An 18,379-nucleotide genomic window follows, 5' to 3' on the forward strand; every position below is an offset into this window, starting at 1 on the left:
TGTATCAGAAAAAGCCTTATTTATTGTTCAAATGCATAAAATGCTATTTATAATGTAATTAACATAATACATAATTAATCCAAGGATTTAAGTTTCAAATTTACAATTAATTGGTATAGAACACTGGCAAGAGGGTTTTTTTTGCCACTGACACAGTCACTTTATTTTGACGTTTTTGTTTCTGATGGGTTTTCCCCAGTGTCCAGTGTCTTCAGCAACCTGAAAAGGCCAGCTGCTTCTCGTATCCGACTGAACTCAATGCAGAATGCTTGCACTTCTATAAACAAGTCCTGTACATTAATAATTTTGTTTCTGATTAAAGACTGAAGAAACACACAAACAAGACGGACCAGGCGGTTCTGAAACATAAGAGAGATGGTTTCATAACCCAAATGAATTGTTTGCAACCAAGCCAGTAAAAGGACTATTGGCCCTCAGCAGTACAAGTGAGGCATTTCAGGAGCAGTTTAGCTTCAGCAGTTATCTTCTTCCCAAGCTTTGTACATGCTGCCCCTTCTCTTTCATCTCCCATACTATTACTATGTTTAAAAAACTGACTGCTTTGTAGTTCTTGTACTTTTGGATGCAAGAGCTTTCTCAAGATTAATCCCATGCACAAACGAAGCAACAGATCTACCTACACACTGTACTKAATTTATTATGTAATCTCTGAATAAAGGCAAAGAGAAAAGATAATAGCTGAATATGACGTCAGTAGTTGGGTCTTGCTTAGTCTTATTTTCTACAATAACACCATAAAGAAGATTGAACAAGTTTTGCATCTCAAAATTTCCATCACACCATTATCAAAGAACACCAGGTAGAAGTGAAAGCAACAAAACTGATTCCAAACTTCCTTCATGGAGTGTGCTCTGTCACTGAATTAGCAGATGGCCCTCCTGCTTTGTATTAAAAGGAGAATTCTGGGGACACCTAATGCAAGAASTCATTGCTCATTTCCTGCCTGATCCAGTGAAAAGACAGGATCTTAAAAGCGTTCCTCTTTCTTAAGAGCTAGTTAGGCAACACCTTGAGGTGCACGATGGGAGCTGGAAGTGAAGGCTTAGGAATTGGCACCTACAATTTGTCATACATAGATCCAGTCACCAACCATCTGCTCCACACAGAGCACATTCCTTCCCAAGGACAAAAACACATCTTTATCATTAAAGTGCTGTCATACTTCACATTGTGAGAAAGAGCTGAACCCAAGCCTTTCTCTAAAAGCAGTTAGGTATGTGAATGATGTTTATCAAATAGAACTGAGGGATGTGACAGATTAAGTGTCCAAAGCATTTCAGATTATGTGATACTGGAAATAAGATACCAGCTATTTTTCCAGGAACTGAGCTTAYTCCTGCAAAATTTGCTACTTTTAACGAGAGAATTCAGAAACTGAATAATTTATTTCCTTTGCTGCAGTCAAAAGGCATCACATGCTTTCTCTGCAACACAAATTAATTACAYGAGTAATTTTAATAATCCAGGAACATGAAACTCAGAGCAAAAGAACAAATGCAAGATATTGGCTGAYTCCCAGTCTCTGAGGATCATTTCCAATAGTAGTTTTGTACCCTGCTTTTCAAACAAAACATCTTGTGTCTCAGCTGCTGTGAGGCCCCRTACACATTTAAACATGTTAGATTTCAAGCTCTGCATGCTGCTCAGAGATCAGACCCTCCAAGTTCTTTTTTGTCCCTTGTRTGCCTGCAGCACAGCTGGTGTGTGTTCTCATCAGCCCCTCTGAGCAGTGTCCCACTCTGGGCATATTCTCAGCTGCAGCCCTGGTCTGCCACTATTTTCCTACTCTGCTCCCAAATGTAACAGGCACAGCTACTCAGCAGGTCACAGATCAAGTCACCCACGTATGTCTGGCAAAATCCTAAAGCAGAGAAGCATCAGCAGCCACCAAAAAGATAACATATGGTCAGTCATCATCTGAAAAGGACTGAGAACAAGACAAGGGGATTGCTGCTATCCAAAACCACACTGCAACCCTATCCTGTGCGCTGCAGGATTTAACTAGGGTTTAATTGCTGTAGCTTAAGGATATAACAATAATGCTGGAGAATGTACTAGAGGACACGAAAAATGCTTAGAGGAAAAAAAAAAAGTTGTCGTGTTGCAGTCCTTCAGTATCAAGAGGAAAAAGCTAAGGCCAGACATGGGTTTCACAAAGCCTTAGGCAAASTGGACATGGAACTGTTTCTCACCAATGACGCAACCAAGAAAACAAGTTCTACTGGGCATCTGGTGAAACCAACAGATCAGTTTAGGAGAAGGAAGTACCTCACACAGCACGTAGACAACCCTGAATGCCAGAGCTGTGTAAACCTCTTCAGATTTCCCCTGACTCTCCCTGATCAGGGATCCTTGGAGTGGCTGCAACTTTCTCAGTACCAGCATGAAGTATAACAGGCTTGGGAAGCAGAGAGTGTGTGTTAGGAAGACAAAAAGCTTTTAAGTCTTCGAGGAGATCTSCAAGGTGTTAATACTCATGATTGAAGAGCAAGACTTCCCTGTGAGATTTGTAACATCACCTCAGAGGTCTAGAAGTGGCAGGTACATTTGTATAGAAGAGAAACCTGAAGCTTAGAACTAAGCAGAATGCAAACTAATACTGGGGGTGAAGAAAAGCCTCAGAGCGACAGATAAACCTGTAAGAACCCCAGTCACATAAAACTGCAGTTTTGCCAGGAAGAAGTTTATGATGTCTACAGAAAAACACGGGAACAGTGATTATCCATGAAGTCTTTTTTATAAGAAGCGAAGAACTGTCTATTAAACTCTATAAAGAACTGCACAGTGTGTTAGGGAAAAAAAAGTGCCTTGGAAATGAAGAAGCAGTAAAACAGATAACTTAATGCTATCAGCCTTATTAAAATCACAGCACCTACTTCACAGAGCAATACACAGGATACGTCTTCCTAACCAATTTACTGAAGCACTCACCTGCATATATTTGTCTTTAATCTGTTCACAGGTGGAGATACAATTGGAGATATAAAGATGAATAAATTCAGGTGGGAGATCAACTGCAGTAGTGAGCCTGTTCAAATAAAATATATTAAGTGGTTTATGAAGCCATAAATCTAGCAAAACAAATGAGTTAGACCTGTGATATGAGTTKATTCCCAATCCTGTCATACAGAGTTGGTTTTTGACAGCTTCCATACATATTTCCAGTCATTTAAATTTCTTAATTAAGAGTCTAAAACTTTTTAAAATTTTGACAGTACAGAAGCTAAATTAGATTGGTTACTAGTACATCTGACACTGGAGTTGACACTCTTTAACTGAAAGAGCAATACAGCTCTTGTAAGGTAATAACATGCACTAAATGGAGAACTGYCACAAGGTTACAATAGAATCTGACCAAAGTAACTCAAATAAGTCCTATCTTAAGTAGTGAAAGGGGGACAACAGGGGAAAAGGTGMATGTTTTAGTTTCAGGTGCAGTTTCACTGTCTCCTTGTTTGCACTGACAGTCACTTTGCAGTTTGATAAAAGTTCCTGTGGTAGCTATGCTGTGRGAGAAGCAGCACACCTGACTGGTGGTGTAGCTCTCCTGGACACAGGTCAAAGTTCTTCTCTTACCACTGTTTCTGCATGTTGCAGTCATCCACATCAGGGCAGTAACTGCTGTCAGTCGGGGGATTTATTTAAAAAATGGTTTTTATAATCAAAACATTTAAAGTGCAATTCAACTCTGCTTCAAAAGCTGATCAAGGCTTATTTGGTAGTTTACGTTCAGTAATTGCCAAGAAATAGAAGCAACTAAGTGGGAGAGATGTATTTCTGTATATTGTGGGAATTAGCTGAGGAGTTTTCCCATTTAAGGGGCTAGTATTCTGTTAAGAAAATGGGTCGTACCTATCTGCAGAAGTTATTCTCAATGAAAACAGGACATGAACATACAGCAGGGCAGCTATTTAACAAGAGCACCTTTTGTTCACTTAAGCTGCATCAAGAATGCAAGTTGCAATTAAGCAGATTAGCCATGTGGCATTAACTGTTTGTGGAGGATTCTCACAATAAATGCCCTTTGTCCCACTACAGTCTTCTATCTCCTACACAGGCATGCTCAAGAAGAATCAAAATGAACAGTTCCAGATGTCCTAATAAAACAAAACTGCCCCCTCAGTTGAAAGAATAGACAGAAGCTAGGGATGAGGCTAAGTTTTAGCTATGAGAAAAGAAGATTAATTCTTCATCAACAACTTGATTATGACCCATGATGGTAGGTAACTCTCACTACAGGTTAAAACTAAGCACATTCAGTAACTGGTCACTTTACAAGTAGAAACTAAATTTGCAACTTCCTGGTACATAGGACATCTACTTGCTAGTGAAATTTAATATATTAACCAGGAACCTGAGGTCTGAAGAAAACATTCAGATATTTTATAGATTACGGGGACAGACTCCTTTAAGTGACACCATTTTAAATACTGTTTTAAGCTGAACATATAAAATAATTTGAAAAAATTATTTTCTAGTAGTTATCAACTCCAGCTGAAGTTATGCACAACAGGATATGTATTTCCCTATTCTTTGCAAAGTGGCAAAAGTGTTTCTAATAATAGAAAGCATCACAGTGTTTTCTAAGGAAAATAAACTTTTCCAGTCTTGGAGCATGGATTGAAAGATTAACTAGCAAAGCACCTGTGCAAGAAATGTGCTTTTTACCACACTTAGTATGGCATGCTACAAATAATTAGTATAAAATTATATTAATTTAAACAATTCTATAATATTTTAAGTAATTAATACTAAATATAATATATACCTCCACCATCATCATATCTTTTGCCTGACAAATTGTGGGAATTTTTTCCTGTTGCAATTTTTCCGCTGCTAATAGGAAGCTGTCAACATTATAGTAACATTTTAAAATAGCAAGGCTATTAAAAGGAACTTCTCTCAACTCAGCACAGAAGATACTCTAGAGATTAAATTCCCTAATACTAACCCCCAAGTAACTCTATAAACTTTAGTCTGGACTAAAACAGGACCACCGTTAGGATATACAGGATAAGCAAAGCAAAGCCTTTATGAAAGAAGCAGACTTTGTCCAGTAGTCAGAAAGCAACAAATCCACAGCACACGCCTCTTCTGCAGGACGAATCAAAACACACTGAAAATTATTATTAAAACAGTATTTAACAAATCAAAACAAGAGACAGCATAAAGTAATTGAAAAGGGAGTGACAGCTTGATACTCTTTTCTTTTAYTTTAACCTGACTAGCTATTTCTTCTATTCCTTTTGCTTTTGGTAGTGTTTGAAATCTATTTAATAACTTATGTTCACTTATTTATTTACATACTCAACAAAAYCTTACTAGATTTGAGACTCTACTCACCGATTTACAACTTCCATTGAATGTAAGGACATGTCCATGTTGACCAAGACAGAAAAATACTCTGTTATTTGACTAGACTGCATTAGTTTCAGCAACATTTCTATAGCTACTAAAGGATTGTTTTCAACCAGGTCTGGCAATTTGGCAGGAGTGAGACCAATATGGTAAACAAGCTTGGGGTCCTTTTCCAGTTCTCCAAGGAGCTGTGAAGAAGGAAAAAAAAGTATCTCATTTTGTTTGTCCTCAACTRTTCATGTTACTGCTTTAAAAAGCTGCAGTAATAAATCTAAGATTCAGGCAAATGATAACCCTTAGATTTAGGCTTTTCTATTGTAAAGCACTGGAGGTCTATTTTAAAAATTTTATGTACAGGCAACTGTGCCTATAAAACTTCTAATAATGCATTTATGAGTCTTTCATCAGTGGGTGGCAAAAAAGGGAGGAAAAAAAATCCACATGAAAAGTTTCAACCTTCTTTAGTTTTCTGTGCAGTGGAAGGAAATCTCAATTTCAAGTTCACTTGTCAGAAAGAGTACTGCAAATAAAGRTTATTTTATAGTGCCAGCATAATGACTATGAAAAAAGCCCACTGAAATGAAGGGTAATACTATCAAATTGAGGGAAAAATCATTGTTGGTATTTCTGAAATAATTATTTATCAATAGGTTTCACAGAAGCATGAGCAACTTAGTTCTATGAAGATGTTTCCACACAGAAAAATGTCATTGTCCCTCACTGATCAACTGTAACTAAATCAAGTCAATGGTATGAATGTTTTATTCCTCATTCAGGCAAACCAAAGTCAAAATTCTTGGCTTTTTACAATTTAAAAGTTTCCTGAGTCCAAACACACATTTAATAAAGTGCTCAAAGTTTTCTAAAATACAGGGGTTAGTAGCTTCTTAGAGAATCATTTTAGACATGAGAGTGCATTATCCTTACCTGTGTTTGCTGGGGGGAAGTCAAAGGACTTTTAAAAGCTTTTGCCATGATTCTTTTTATCTCAACTCCAGTGCTGTTCTTAACACACATTGACTTATCCCACTGAATTGTGTGATCTGGTTCGATTGGATTTAGCCATGCCAATTCATCCTCACATATATGGAGTGGAGGTGGTGGTCGAATAAACTCTGGTCGAAAGTGACCTAAAATGGCAACAGTGTGAAATGTTTTCTTAAGCTTTGTGTATTCTGTATCAGKAAAAAAAGAAGACAACCCCATCCAAAAGCCCCTATTTCTTTGAGCTGTTATAACACTGAGAACAGCATTAGAATCCTATTTGCCACCCAGAAAAATATTTATTTCTGATTTTTAGTAATAGCGTTACATCTGCATGTTTTCCTTGATTCAGATCCCTATGTTACTGATCCTGTGGTCTTTTTCCCTTCCACCTTCCCTGGGAGATGTTACCAACCAATGCAGATCTTACTGCAGGGACTAGTATCTGTTATKCAACAGATGACACAGGGAAGAACTTGAAGACAGACTCCAGATTTCGAAAAACCTGGAAATGTGAACACTATGGAATCTGATCTAGAGACAGCCTGMTGCAGTTTTGCACTTTCATTCACCTTAATTTCCATTTCATGCCTTAAAAATACTTCTGAATGCCATTACATTTTATCTGAATTATAATAACACAGAATGTCATGAGGTAGAGAAACAAAGATKTGAAAATGCACATACTTTCTATAGGAGGCTTTGGTCCACTCACTAATGCTTCTGTGATCTGGGAAGCAACAGAGCTGTCAAAACCAGAGTTGGAAGAATCTGGGTCAGGATCACTGAGAATGCTGGGGAAGCTGGCCTTGCTCTGTGTTGGCAATTCAGACTGACGTTCTGAAAGAAGAATATTAAACCATAAAATTGGAACAGAGATGCCTGGAATACTAAAAGTAGTGAGAAACAAGCAGTTTTAGAAATAAAACTAGCTCAAAAAAACCCCAGATAGTATCAACATGAAATTTAGTACAGTGTCAGGCAGTCAGCAGTYTGGGTGCCAGCTGACAGACAAGGGACAGAGGTATGCAACAAAGATAAAGAAGAAATAGGAGTTAATCTGAAATGTAGTCTTTGCCTTAGACAAGGCATGAAACTGATGTAATCTACATCTAAAAGCAGCACATTAGTAGGTTCCCATGCTACTCCTGAAAGGCTTCATGTGCTGTATCTAGTTTTGTAATCACTTCTCAGAGAAAAAAAAGTGAAATATCTACACGGATCCACTTACAGACGATAATGGTCATACTAGACCTGAAGTCAGCTATTCACATTTATCCGACACATTTCTGTGTTGCATGAGCTCCTTGGGCACTCCCTGTCAAGCCTGAGTCAGTGCTTTAGTGGAAAACARTGGAATCTTAACTGTTATGTGATTCTACAGACATCAKCATTAAGGCAGATCTGAAAGGAGTTAAAAGTGTCCCTTTAGAAGCCAAATTACAGAACACAAACAAGTTACAGACAAATAATATTAAGGTTAGTAGACACAGTTGAAGAAAATAGAAAATATGGGCCTCCGTGCTTACATTATCAGATTTTTATGTGCCCTTYTGTMAATAATCGATCACTCTTCTGTATCTGAAGACTTAATGGCTGATCTTYTATGTTCTCTGTACTATTTTGAGAGATCCTGTTTTCCACTGCTTTAGCAAAGAAAACTCCAAAGGACAAAAAGCAGAAAAATCCCCACTACAGAACACCACTTGACATTCCTGTCCCCACCCTGTCAACAGAGAACACTTAAGCAACAGATTAAGCCTTAAGCAATGTGCAGTCCAAAATTGCCGGTACCAAACAAGAAATCCCTTGAAAAAGTTCCAGATGAAACTAAAGACCGCTCCATTTCCTGGCTAATTGAGTGAGTGCTGTCATATTTTGTGTACCCTAACACTTCTAAGCAAAGTGTGCTTGCTCCTTTTTGTGCAATCATGTTGACCCTTCCCAGCTGCCCACACACATTAACTACTTCATACAATTCCAAACAAATCTGCAAGAGACGCCTAAACTGTGAGTGACAAAAGGATCATGAAAACAAAGCTGTTCATTTTTTTGGCTTTCTGTCCTACTTTATCCAACTATTTCAGATAATGCAAACATTTGCATATATGTTCATTGAAGCAGTGAAGCAGGGTATGTTGTTCTGTTGAAGGCAACAACGAGCATACTTTTCAGTTTTTAAATAAAAACATTTGAAAAACAAAGTCCAAATGAGCTGGTTTATAAAACGTATCTTCTACTTAAGCAACTGTTTCAAACTTCATCTCATGAGTACTTTGATTTAGCCCCTGAACAGAAGGGCTGATTTAACAAACCAAGTACAGGAACTGGGGAAAGGTATTGGATATACGTTTTCTATCTTTTCATTTATAATCTAGAACTTCAATCCACCTCTCAGTAAGTCACTGATTTGTTTGTAACATCATAATCTGAAATTATTAGTGATGTTAGATTAGRTAATTAGTGATTTCCAATTCACTGATTTCAGAAGCCTGCCTGAGTCCTTAGCTATATGCGCTGAAGTTCAGAAGTTCAACCTCACAGCTTCAAGAATTAGGGCTCAATCAACAGCTTCAGGTAAGCAGAAGCAAGAATTAAAACACGGTGATTGAACAGAAACTAAYACAGCATCTTGAACTAAGACGTTTAAATAAATTAAACTGAAACCAAATCCTTACGTTCCTTTATGGAGGGTTTTTTTTTTAAGAAAAAAATAAGCTTTGATTCTTAAAGAAAGCTCTACTATGTATTAAAAGCTGTAGTTTAATACAAGTTAATTACTCCCAGATCAAACAAGGATTAGCAGACAGTTAGRAGCCAGGAGACCCATCCTTGCAACTACAAAAAAAAAAAAAAATCACTTTTTTGATAGGGTAGCAAACCAGAAGAGAAATGTCTCGTAGGTCAGTATCAAAGTTTGAATTAGCTCTCTGTAGACCAAAGGATGAAGAGAACGGGTGTTAATATTCATGCCCAAGATGGCTCTATTCCAGAATTCAACCTTTTTTGGAGGGGAGAGGGTAAACCTCAAAAACAAAGAAGAAAATCAAAAAGAGAAAATTCACCCTACAGTTGCAMATCAACTATCACAGTGAGCTCCAGTTCAGAAGACAAATCTTTTTATTTCCTTCACAAAAAAAAGAGATAATTGAGAAAAAAAAAAAAATAGGAAAAAAAAAAAAAAAAAAAAAAAAAAGCTTTCTAAGTTATTTCATTTGGTTTTGCATGTATGTGCTAAGCAAGTCAAAATCATCCTGAACAGCCCTGGATTCATCTCAGACACAATAATTTTGAAGAGCTATCAAGTGTTACACTTGTTACATTCTGTACATCATGGGGAAAGGGTGTAAATACAACACCTCGACCACTGCATCTTAGTGTCATCATCCTGCATCAGCTTCATCAYGCATATTGAATCATTATGAGAATTATACTGAAGACTTGTGAAAAAATCATACTTTCCAAGACACAACAAATGGACAGAAGAAGCATTATGATTTTAAAATTAGAAGAAGATTTATTTTCTAAGAAAGTGATTAGAAATTAGGCAGTTATTCTTGGAAYCTACAGCAAGAAGTCTAAGAAAGATAGCACAGAACTTTTCCAGATGCAGMTGGTTTTGTTACATAACTTCTACAACTGCTCCTAAGCAATTGTGCACTTTTACTGGATTATGTAAACAATGATATAAATCTTATAAAAGCACCATTGATGACTTTGTATTCTACTTTCAGCCATCATTGTTTTCCATTTTAAAATAAACRCTGTGGTCTAAAGTACCCATTCACTCAACCACAGTTTTGAGGTTGCCCAGAGAAGCTGTGGATCCCCATTCCTGGAACAGTTCAACTCCAGGCTGGATGGGGCTTTGTGCAACCKGGTCTATTAGAAGGTGTCCATGCCCATGGTGGGTGAAGTGGAAGGTCCTTTCCAACCCAAACCATTCTCTGATTCTATGATTTCATTTTTAATGAGAACAAACTATTTTGAAAGTAAACATGGTACCAAGAAGAGAACAAACAAAAACAAATTTAAAAAAATCAAAGCTTCTTAAGGCACCTAACACACCTTGCACTAAAAACCACAAGTTACCTGAAGCTTCACATAATCTGAATTTGCTAAGGTATTTTACAAAATACAGGCAGGATTAATACATCAAGAACCAGAAAGGTTTGTCTCACCCACAATGGTATGTTAGATGCCCAACTGGCATTTTTAACAATTCCACAGTCTGGAARTAGCAGCTAAGGAGGATCCCAGAGGACATTTTAGACTGTGAATAAGGGACAGTGTACCACAGCTTTACAAGTCAATGTCAGAGACCACAGGAAAAAAATTACAATACAGGACAGAGAAAGTCTAAATGGTGCCTGACCTYRGAGCAATAAATCACAGATATAGAAYTGGCATRGTCAGTTTTCAAGCAAGCAGGTCTACTGACATATACCTAAGGAAAAAAGATTTTTTTTGTGTTTAAACTTGTTTCCAACAATATATAATATTTCATATTAGCTCCAGATGTGACATGAATWATCATGTTCCTCCTCATGTTTCCGTCAAAGGATAAGCATCATGTTGCTTTTCTTTTCAATCTAGTAAAACTACATCACTTTCCAACTCTTGAGCTAACTCTGCAAGGTCTGACTTTGCAATAAACTGAAGATATAATTGTAATAATAAATTTTTCAGGTACAGYTGAAGTACTGGTGACAGTGGTGTGACAGTTATACTTGTTCTCTCATACAAGATACACTGCAAAGGGTCAAAAGAGATTAAAAAAGAGAAAAAAACCCACACAAAAAACCTAAAACAAAGCAAACAAATAAAAACCACCAACCCCCGCCAAAAAAGAGCACCATCCCTACAAAAAACCCCCACAAAGCTTTAGATGGAAATCRTCTTATACTTGCAAAATATTAATGCCATTAGTGTTTAGGCAATGACATACATGCTTAAAAAAACTACTTGTTAAGAAGGATAAAAGCGCTAGGATGTTATCTCTGCCTGAAGTTCTCTGAGAGTTTGAATACAGGCTTGAAGGCCCTGAAGCATAGGTCAAACTTCTTCATATTCAGGCAAGACAAGAGTTTCTCAGATAACTCACAGTCACATTACAATGAGAGTTTCCATTCGTAAGAGAACCACAGCACAAGCCTTCCTTACCTGCTAAGGCCAGCTGCAGCCCACTGATATCCACTGACTGGGCCATGTTCCCCACATCCATTGCAGCAATCTGCCGAGGAGTCTTCTTGAACAGCTCTCTAGGAGGGGCCAGCATCAGTTGGGAAAGAAAGAATTTTTCTGGAGGAGTTATGGGAGGTAAGAAGCCTGTGGAGACACAATGAAAAGCAATCCCTGGTTTTTAATGCAGGAGTATTAACAGATTCCACATTAACAGTTTCCACTCTTCATGTGTAATAACCAAAACTAAGACACAAACTGATCTGTTATTTATGGCAAGGTAGGTGCAGGTAGAGAGTCGGTGTAACCACATACAAAACTGTTTGTTGTTGTTTTAATGCAAAATACAACACCACATGTATTACACATCACAACCTGTGACAGCTTATGCTAAGTCACTCATGGTGGTTTATGCACAACCAGCGATCTATTAAGTGTGACCTGACATCGCAATTCACAGAATCAGAGAATGGGCTGGGCTGGAAGGGATCTTAAAGATCTAGTTTCAAACTGKCAGGGACAYCTGCCCCCAGASCAGGCTGCTCAGAGCTCCACCCAGCCTGGCCTTGAACACTTGCAGGGATGGGACATCCACAGCTTCTTGGGATAACCTGTTCCAGTGCTCCAGCCCTCTAGCCAACTTGGTGGCCCTACTCTGGACTCTCTCCAACAGGTTATCTTTTTTTTTTAGAAACTGATTTACTCAACACTGGTAGTGTCACACTCATATTTATTGAAGAGGAAAAAAGTGTTTCACTCCAATGTATTTCTCTCTAAGAGGTTCGTTTCACAGCTTTACAGCTGTTGGAAACCTTCTATCACMTCCAGCTTTTTGTGAAGACTTTCTCCAAAAAAATTCTGCATTATCAGAATCAATTAGTTTGGAAAASACCTYTGAGATCAYGGAATSTGACCTATGACTGAACACCACCACGTCAACTAGACCAGGGCACTGAGTGTCCATTCTTTCCTTCAACAGCTCCAAGGACGGTGACTCCACTGCCTCCCTGGACAGCCCATTCCAATGTCTAATTGTTGGAAAATATACCAGTTAAAAATTTCCTTATGTAACTTTACATGTAGTCAGACTACAAATTTTGTTCGCCTTTGACCCAGGGGAAGAGTGAAGTTTCTTTCYAGGGCATTGTTCCACCAGGTGAGGCCTGACAAGCTTAACATCTCAACAGACTGGGAGAAGCACAAAAGCACCATCAGTGGCCAATAACAGAACGTTCAGAACATTCCGAACCTCTCCCTGGTGCGGTTGGAAGCACCTGGCCTGGGAAAAGTGAGGTAAGAAGGAAGACCCAATTAGAATCGGAGGTGAAGAAATCTAGATCCTATTGGAAACCAAATCCTAAGAACTACGCAACATTGGACTAATGAACATTGTGGGTTTTGACTGTATAAAGTTTGGGGAAAATCTTCCAAAATTCAGGTGTCCATGGAATGATTTTCTGTGTACATACAGGCTATGTGTGGACAAAATTATTTCTGTGGCACATTCTGGACAGAAAATAAAGGGATGCCTTGATTCTCCAACATTAAAAATGCTGTTAGGAGAGCTTTTTTTTTTTCCCGCAGTTTAGGCGACATAATCACTCCTTCTGTGAAGAAATCCCTAATGTCCAATCTAAACGTCCCGTGGCTCAGCTTTACACTTTGTCCTCTTGTCCCGTCACTGGTTATCTAGGAGGAGAGCCCGTCCCCCACCTGGCTACCAACTCCTTTCAGGTGTAGAGATCGAWAAGGTCCCCCCGAGCCTCCTCTTCTGCAGACTGAACAGCCTCAGCGCCCTCAGGCAGCTGCAGAGAGCAGCAAGGTCCAAGCAAGCGGCCTGGCTGACAGAAGCCTAGAGCCGCTGGCCGTGCGGGATTGCAGCGCTTTCTGCCGAGGGCTCCGCCGCCCCGCTCCCCCGCTCCCGCCGCGCCGGGACACACCTGACAGCGGGGTGCGCTCCGCCTCGTCGCCGCCGCGCTCGGGCGCGGGGTTCAGGAGGTGGGCGAAGACGGCGGCGAAGGGGTTGGCGGCGAGGGGCTCGGTGCGGTACATCTCCCAGAGCAGGTAGAGCGCGGTGAGGCGCTGCGCGGGGCTGGGCAGCAGGTCGGGCTGCTGCAGCAGCAGGACGAGCACGGAGCCCAGCCGGAAGTGCTCGGCCTTCCCGAAGTAGTGGTGGAAGGCGCTGGAGAGCCCCTCGAAGGTACTGCCGCCCGCCTCCTCCGACACGATGCTCAGCAGGCTCGACAGCTCCTTCGGCGACAGGCTCATCCTGCCGCCCGCCGCCGCCTCGCCCGCCTCCGCTCCCCCCTGCGTGCCGGGCGCCGGGCTGCCCCCGCCCCCGGGCATCCGACCGCGACCGCCGCCGCTCCGGCCCCGGCGCTCCCCGCCGGCCGCGCTTTACGGCGCTGCCGCGAAAGGCGCCCGGGGCGTTCCGGGCCGGGCTGCGGGGCGGCGCGCGCGGCCGGGGCGGGCCGGGATTGGTTGGCGCCGCCCGGCGGGGGCGGGCCATTGGCGCGGGCAKAGGCGGCGCGCGCTCCCGCGGGGGCCGGCAGGGGGCGCCCGTCAGCGCGCGGAGCCGCCTGCGCCATCCCCGTGGCGGGCGCGATGGCGGCGGGGCCGGGCTGGAGATCAGCGCTTCCCGGGCCGGGGTGCTCCCATCTCTGCCTCCCGCTCCCTGCCCGCSTGTGGGTCCAGGGCTTTTCTCCTGGCCGAGGAACATCTCGTGGCCGTGCCGTTTAACGGCGGAGCTGTTACACACTGGATTKGGTCCATTGAGGGGTCTGCAGCACATGTCCTATGAGCAGCAGCTGAGGGAGCTGGGGTTGCTTAACCTGGAAAAAAGGAAACTCAACGGGGATCTTACCGCTMTYTTCAACCASCTGAAAGGAGTTTGTAGCCAGGTGGGGGTCGGCATCTTCTCCCAGGTAACCGGTRAYAGGACAAGAGGACACAGCCTCAGGCTGCACCAGGGGACCTTTGGTTGGTCTTTAGGGATTTCTTCAGAGAAAGGGGATTAGACATTGGAATGGGCTGCGCGGGGAGGCAGAGTCACCATCCCTGAAGCTGTTTAAGGAAAGACTAGACATGGCACTCAGTGCCCGGGCATAGTTGACTTGGTGGTGTTCAGTCACAGGTTGGACTCGATGGCMTCAGAGRTCTTTTCCAATCTGATTGATTCTGTGATTCTGAAGGGCTGATATTCACCTGTTTCCTCCATGGTCCAGCACAGTTAAGAATATCCATCTTTCTAGTGGGCTATCAGCAGAGCTGGAGGATGGTGAGCAGCAGTAATGTGTGTTTGGTAGTCAGGGATTGGAAGCACATGCCTACTAAGWGTGATCTATTTCAGCAACTTGTCCTGTGGAACTACATCTGGTGGGACAACAAGTCACAGGTGTAGCTTGAAGAAGTGCTGAGRCCATGGCCTGGAAGGATGAGCTTTCTGTGGAATGTGCTGAGAGGAGAAGGGCTTAGGAAGTCCTGAGAGGGGGCATTGATTCATCTAGTAGTAGTGCTCCTCGCAAGTCACCCAGCCCTGAAGAACTTGGCCTTCCAGACAGCCATACTGGTRTAAGAGATGGGATTCAGTTTCTAAAATAATAGAAACTGAAGGCTTGTATTCTGCATATAGACCAAATAATAAAGGTGTTCCCTATCTCACATTTCTGATGGGAAAGAAACCCAGATCCCAAAGGTGGAAAGGCCTCATGTACATATATAACTGTTAAAAAATGATAGATTTGTGAGAAAAACAAAGTCTACAGCCACGTGAGGTGAGATCTGAAAGCCTTGTTGATATAACAGTTACTAGCCAGTGGGCTGGATCACAGTGAGAAGTTTGCTTGCAGCGGATGTGCTAGAACAGTAAAGCAGATGGAAGAGGATGCCAGTGAGCTGCCTGACATGGCCAGCATATTCAAGGAAACAGGATTACTTGGAAGCTTAGGCCAATTTAGAGTTTACTCACAACTGCAGCAAGGACTTTAACAGTAAGATTTAGGAAGAAGATGAAAGGATTGCAAATAGCTGAGGAAGTAAATTATGTATTTGTGCAGTAGTGTTATCTGGAGTATTTGGGAAAGCAYGGACCAACCAGCAGATTTTCTGTTTCTACATGCTGTCAAAAGTTGCATTTGTTTGGTCTTGGGATGAAGTTTATGCTTAGAAAAAATTGTGCCTTAAATTGAGGGATGGCTTCCTGGGTGGATTAGCACCCAAACAAACTTTCATGCTTCTGTCCAGGTGGTCTTTTTTTGTACAGGCTGCTCATAATAAAAAACTCTGCTGAAGATAGCAGAGTAAAAAGAAGAAACTCTGTTTAGAAAGAGAAAGCTGCTTCTTCTTTCCTTATAGATTTCAGAAACGTAATCTTCTCTTTGATACTGTGCTTACTGGAATAACAGATGCAGAACTGCAGAAATGGTCTTCAGAGCAATGAAGTTTCCCTGATGACTCAGTAAAAAAATTGTGTGGCTCTCGTGCTCACTGATGCAGCCATATGAAAGCATTGTATCCAAATTAAAAGGTTTCTGGTCAGGACAGGAAAGCTAACAATTTAGAAGATGGAATACTTAATATGAAGTGGGATGGGACATATATCAGTTGACAAAGGGAATTTAGAAATCACAACGATTTTAAAACAGAATACCATTTCAGGGTGGGAAAAAACCTTAATCTAAAAAAAATTGGGGGTAAAATACCCTTGTGACAAGAAGTGTAGTAAGCAAGAGAGTATTTCTGTGACTGCACAGGGCACTATATTTTGTGTACACATGAGTGTGTTGGACATTCTTGGGCTCAAAACTTGTGCAATACAGAAGTGAGAATGTGTGGTACTAGTGCAGACTCAAATAAAATGAATTTTTGGCCATATCTAAAATGGATTGCATTGCACTCGGGGAGGAAGGTTGTGGTCAGGGGGATCAGATTCTGCAGGAGATGCSTCACTGCAGCACAGTCTCATGGTATAAAAGGAAGAGTTCAGTTTTCTCTCTTTGCAMCAACTCCTCTGGGAGTAGGCTGAGAACATTCCATTTCTTTTAGGTGACCTATGGAATACCTATTAAATGGTCAATACAAGCATAAAATGCACTGTCATTTTTAATGTTGTKTTTGAGGAACAACCTCAGTAAAAATTGTGCTTTGAGTTCCTAAAGAGGGATGAAGAGATTGCAACTATAYTTAAATTTCTGACTGTYGGCCCCCTTGTATAACTGTACTATTGTAAATGATAWTGTTAGCACAGACACAGAGATTCCAAACTAAAAGTGACACAGGCAATCTAGTTTGGCAGGTTACCCTTTGCAAATACAAATAAACCTTTACAAAATTTTTTGACTGTTAGCATGCAATTGGTTTAGTATTTAAAAGAACATCGGCCTTTGATTAATTGTAATTGTTATTGGAAAATTAAATCCACAACCAAAGGAGAACAGTCAGATTTGATTTCCTGAGCTAGGAGTGAGGCTGTGCAATTTAACTGTAGAAGTTGTCTTTCCTTCTTAAAAATGAATATATTATTGTTTGCTRTTGTGTTTTAGATGGTGCATAAGATACACAAACTGCATAGCAGTTACTATAAAAAAAATCCTAATGAAGAATAGATAGAAAAAKACAGCATTTGGAAGGAGCAAGAAAAGTATTAAAGAACTGTCCAGCAAGTATTTTAGTTTCTTCTAGCAGGAGATTGAATACTCAGGAAACAACTCCCAACAGCATATCTTTTATCCCCACAGTTCATTTAGGAAAGACACAGTAGGAAGGAATTAAATCACACCTTAAAGGGTGAATTAAAGCACTTCCAGATTGTTCTGTTTATTCTCATGAGAATTCTCTCTTGTACACAAATTCCTTTCCATAGTAGTTTAAGTGACTCATCCTGTCTATAGTGTATTTTAAATAGYAACATACCAGAGAAAGGAAGAAGGTGCATTTTATATATATATCTCTTAATGCATTTCTTTCTAGCRAAAACTGAATGTTTTTCTTCCTAGTTCATCTTGTCAATTCAAAACACAAGATAGAACCACCAATWCAGAAACAGATTTTGTTATTCCTGGAGTAATCATCAATATTGGCATGCTAACAATGCCTAAGTCTTCCTAAAAGTAAGTGTATGAGAATACATCTTCACTTTTTAGTCAGCTCTCAAAGCCACCAAGGCATCTTAGGAACAGTTTGAAAAGCTCTTAAGAAACACCAAAAATACCATTGCATGCATGGCTTTGTAAGTGCTGAATACTGAGTGGCTTAGAAATAAACATGTTTGTTGCTGAATTCTTTAACTACTGTGAGTTTTAGTGATGTCTCTGCATTTTAAGCCACAGATGATCACACCTGTAAACTAATGTTAGTCCAYTCTCTTGATTCCTTGAGTGTTAGACACTTCCAGAAGAGACAGAGCTTTGGCCCAATTAAAATAAATGGTGAAACTCCAGCAGGAACATATTGGCACATAAAAGCAGYGTACAGTATGGCTATTTGCATATGAGTCTTTGGATAGACCCTTCTTCTGATAAGAAAACCCTTTCCTGATCACTCAGAAACACTTTTTCCTCCAAAARCTATTTGAAGCAAAGTAATATTATMATTTCTCCTKTTTTTGCTYGTTTTTCAGACAGAACTTTTTTWWWAAATCCATTTGTAATTTAAAAATATCCAAGCATATGTTTTTGTGAAAGAATTCAGTCTGTGTACTTAATTTGAGTCCTCAGCGTTTTTAATTTGAGTTATGTGATTGCACATCTGACTCAAATGGAACTATTTCCGTTCCCTGGCTCCATTACTTGATTTATGCCTTATGGTTCTGTTTTCATCCAAAATCAATTTCAGTAGA

The 18,379-nt window shown here is 40.5% G+C and overlaps 1 protein-coding gene across 1 annotated transcript; it reads right to left on the minus strand.

Moving 5' to 3' along the window:
* CNOT11 (CCR4-NOT transcription complex subunit 11) lies at positions 1-13,927 on the minus strand. Its single transcript, XM_057374854.1, has 7 exons — positions 13,485-13,927; positions 11,527-11,691; positions 7,051-7,203; positions 6,307-6,509; positions 5,365-5,567; positions 2,953-3,049; positions 1-359 (listed from the first exon to the last, which is right to left on the minus strand). Exons 1-7 carry the CDS (start codon positions 13,888-13,890, stop codon positions 162-164), a joined length of 1,425 nt encoding a protein of 474 aa, XP_057230837.1. The 5' UTR covers positions 13,891-13,927; the 3' UTR covers positions 1-161.
* Between the last annotated feature and the right edge of the window lie 4,452 nt (positions 13,928-18,379).

Source organism: Malurus melanocephalus, unplaced genomic scaffold (assembly GCF_030028575.1).
Source record: "Malurus melanocephalus ecotype Western Australia unplaced genomic scaffold, MMel_1.1 scaffold_234, whole genome shotgun sequence".
Lineage (NCBI taxonomy): Eukaryota > Metazoa > Chordata > Aves > Passeriformes > Maluridae > Malurus > Malurus melanocephalus.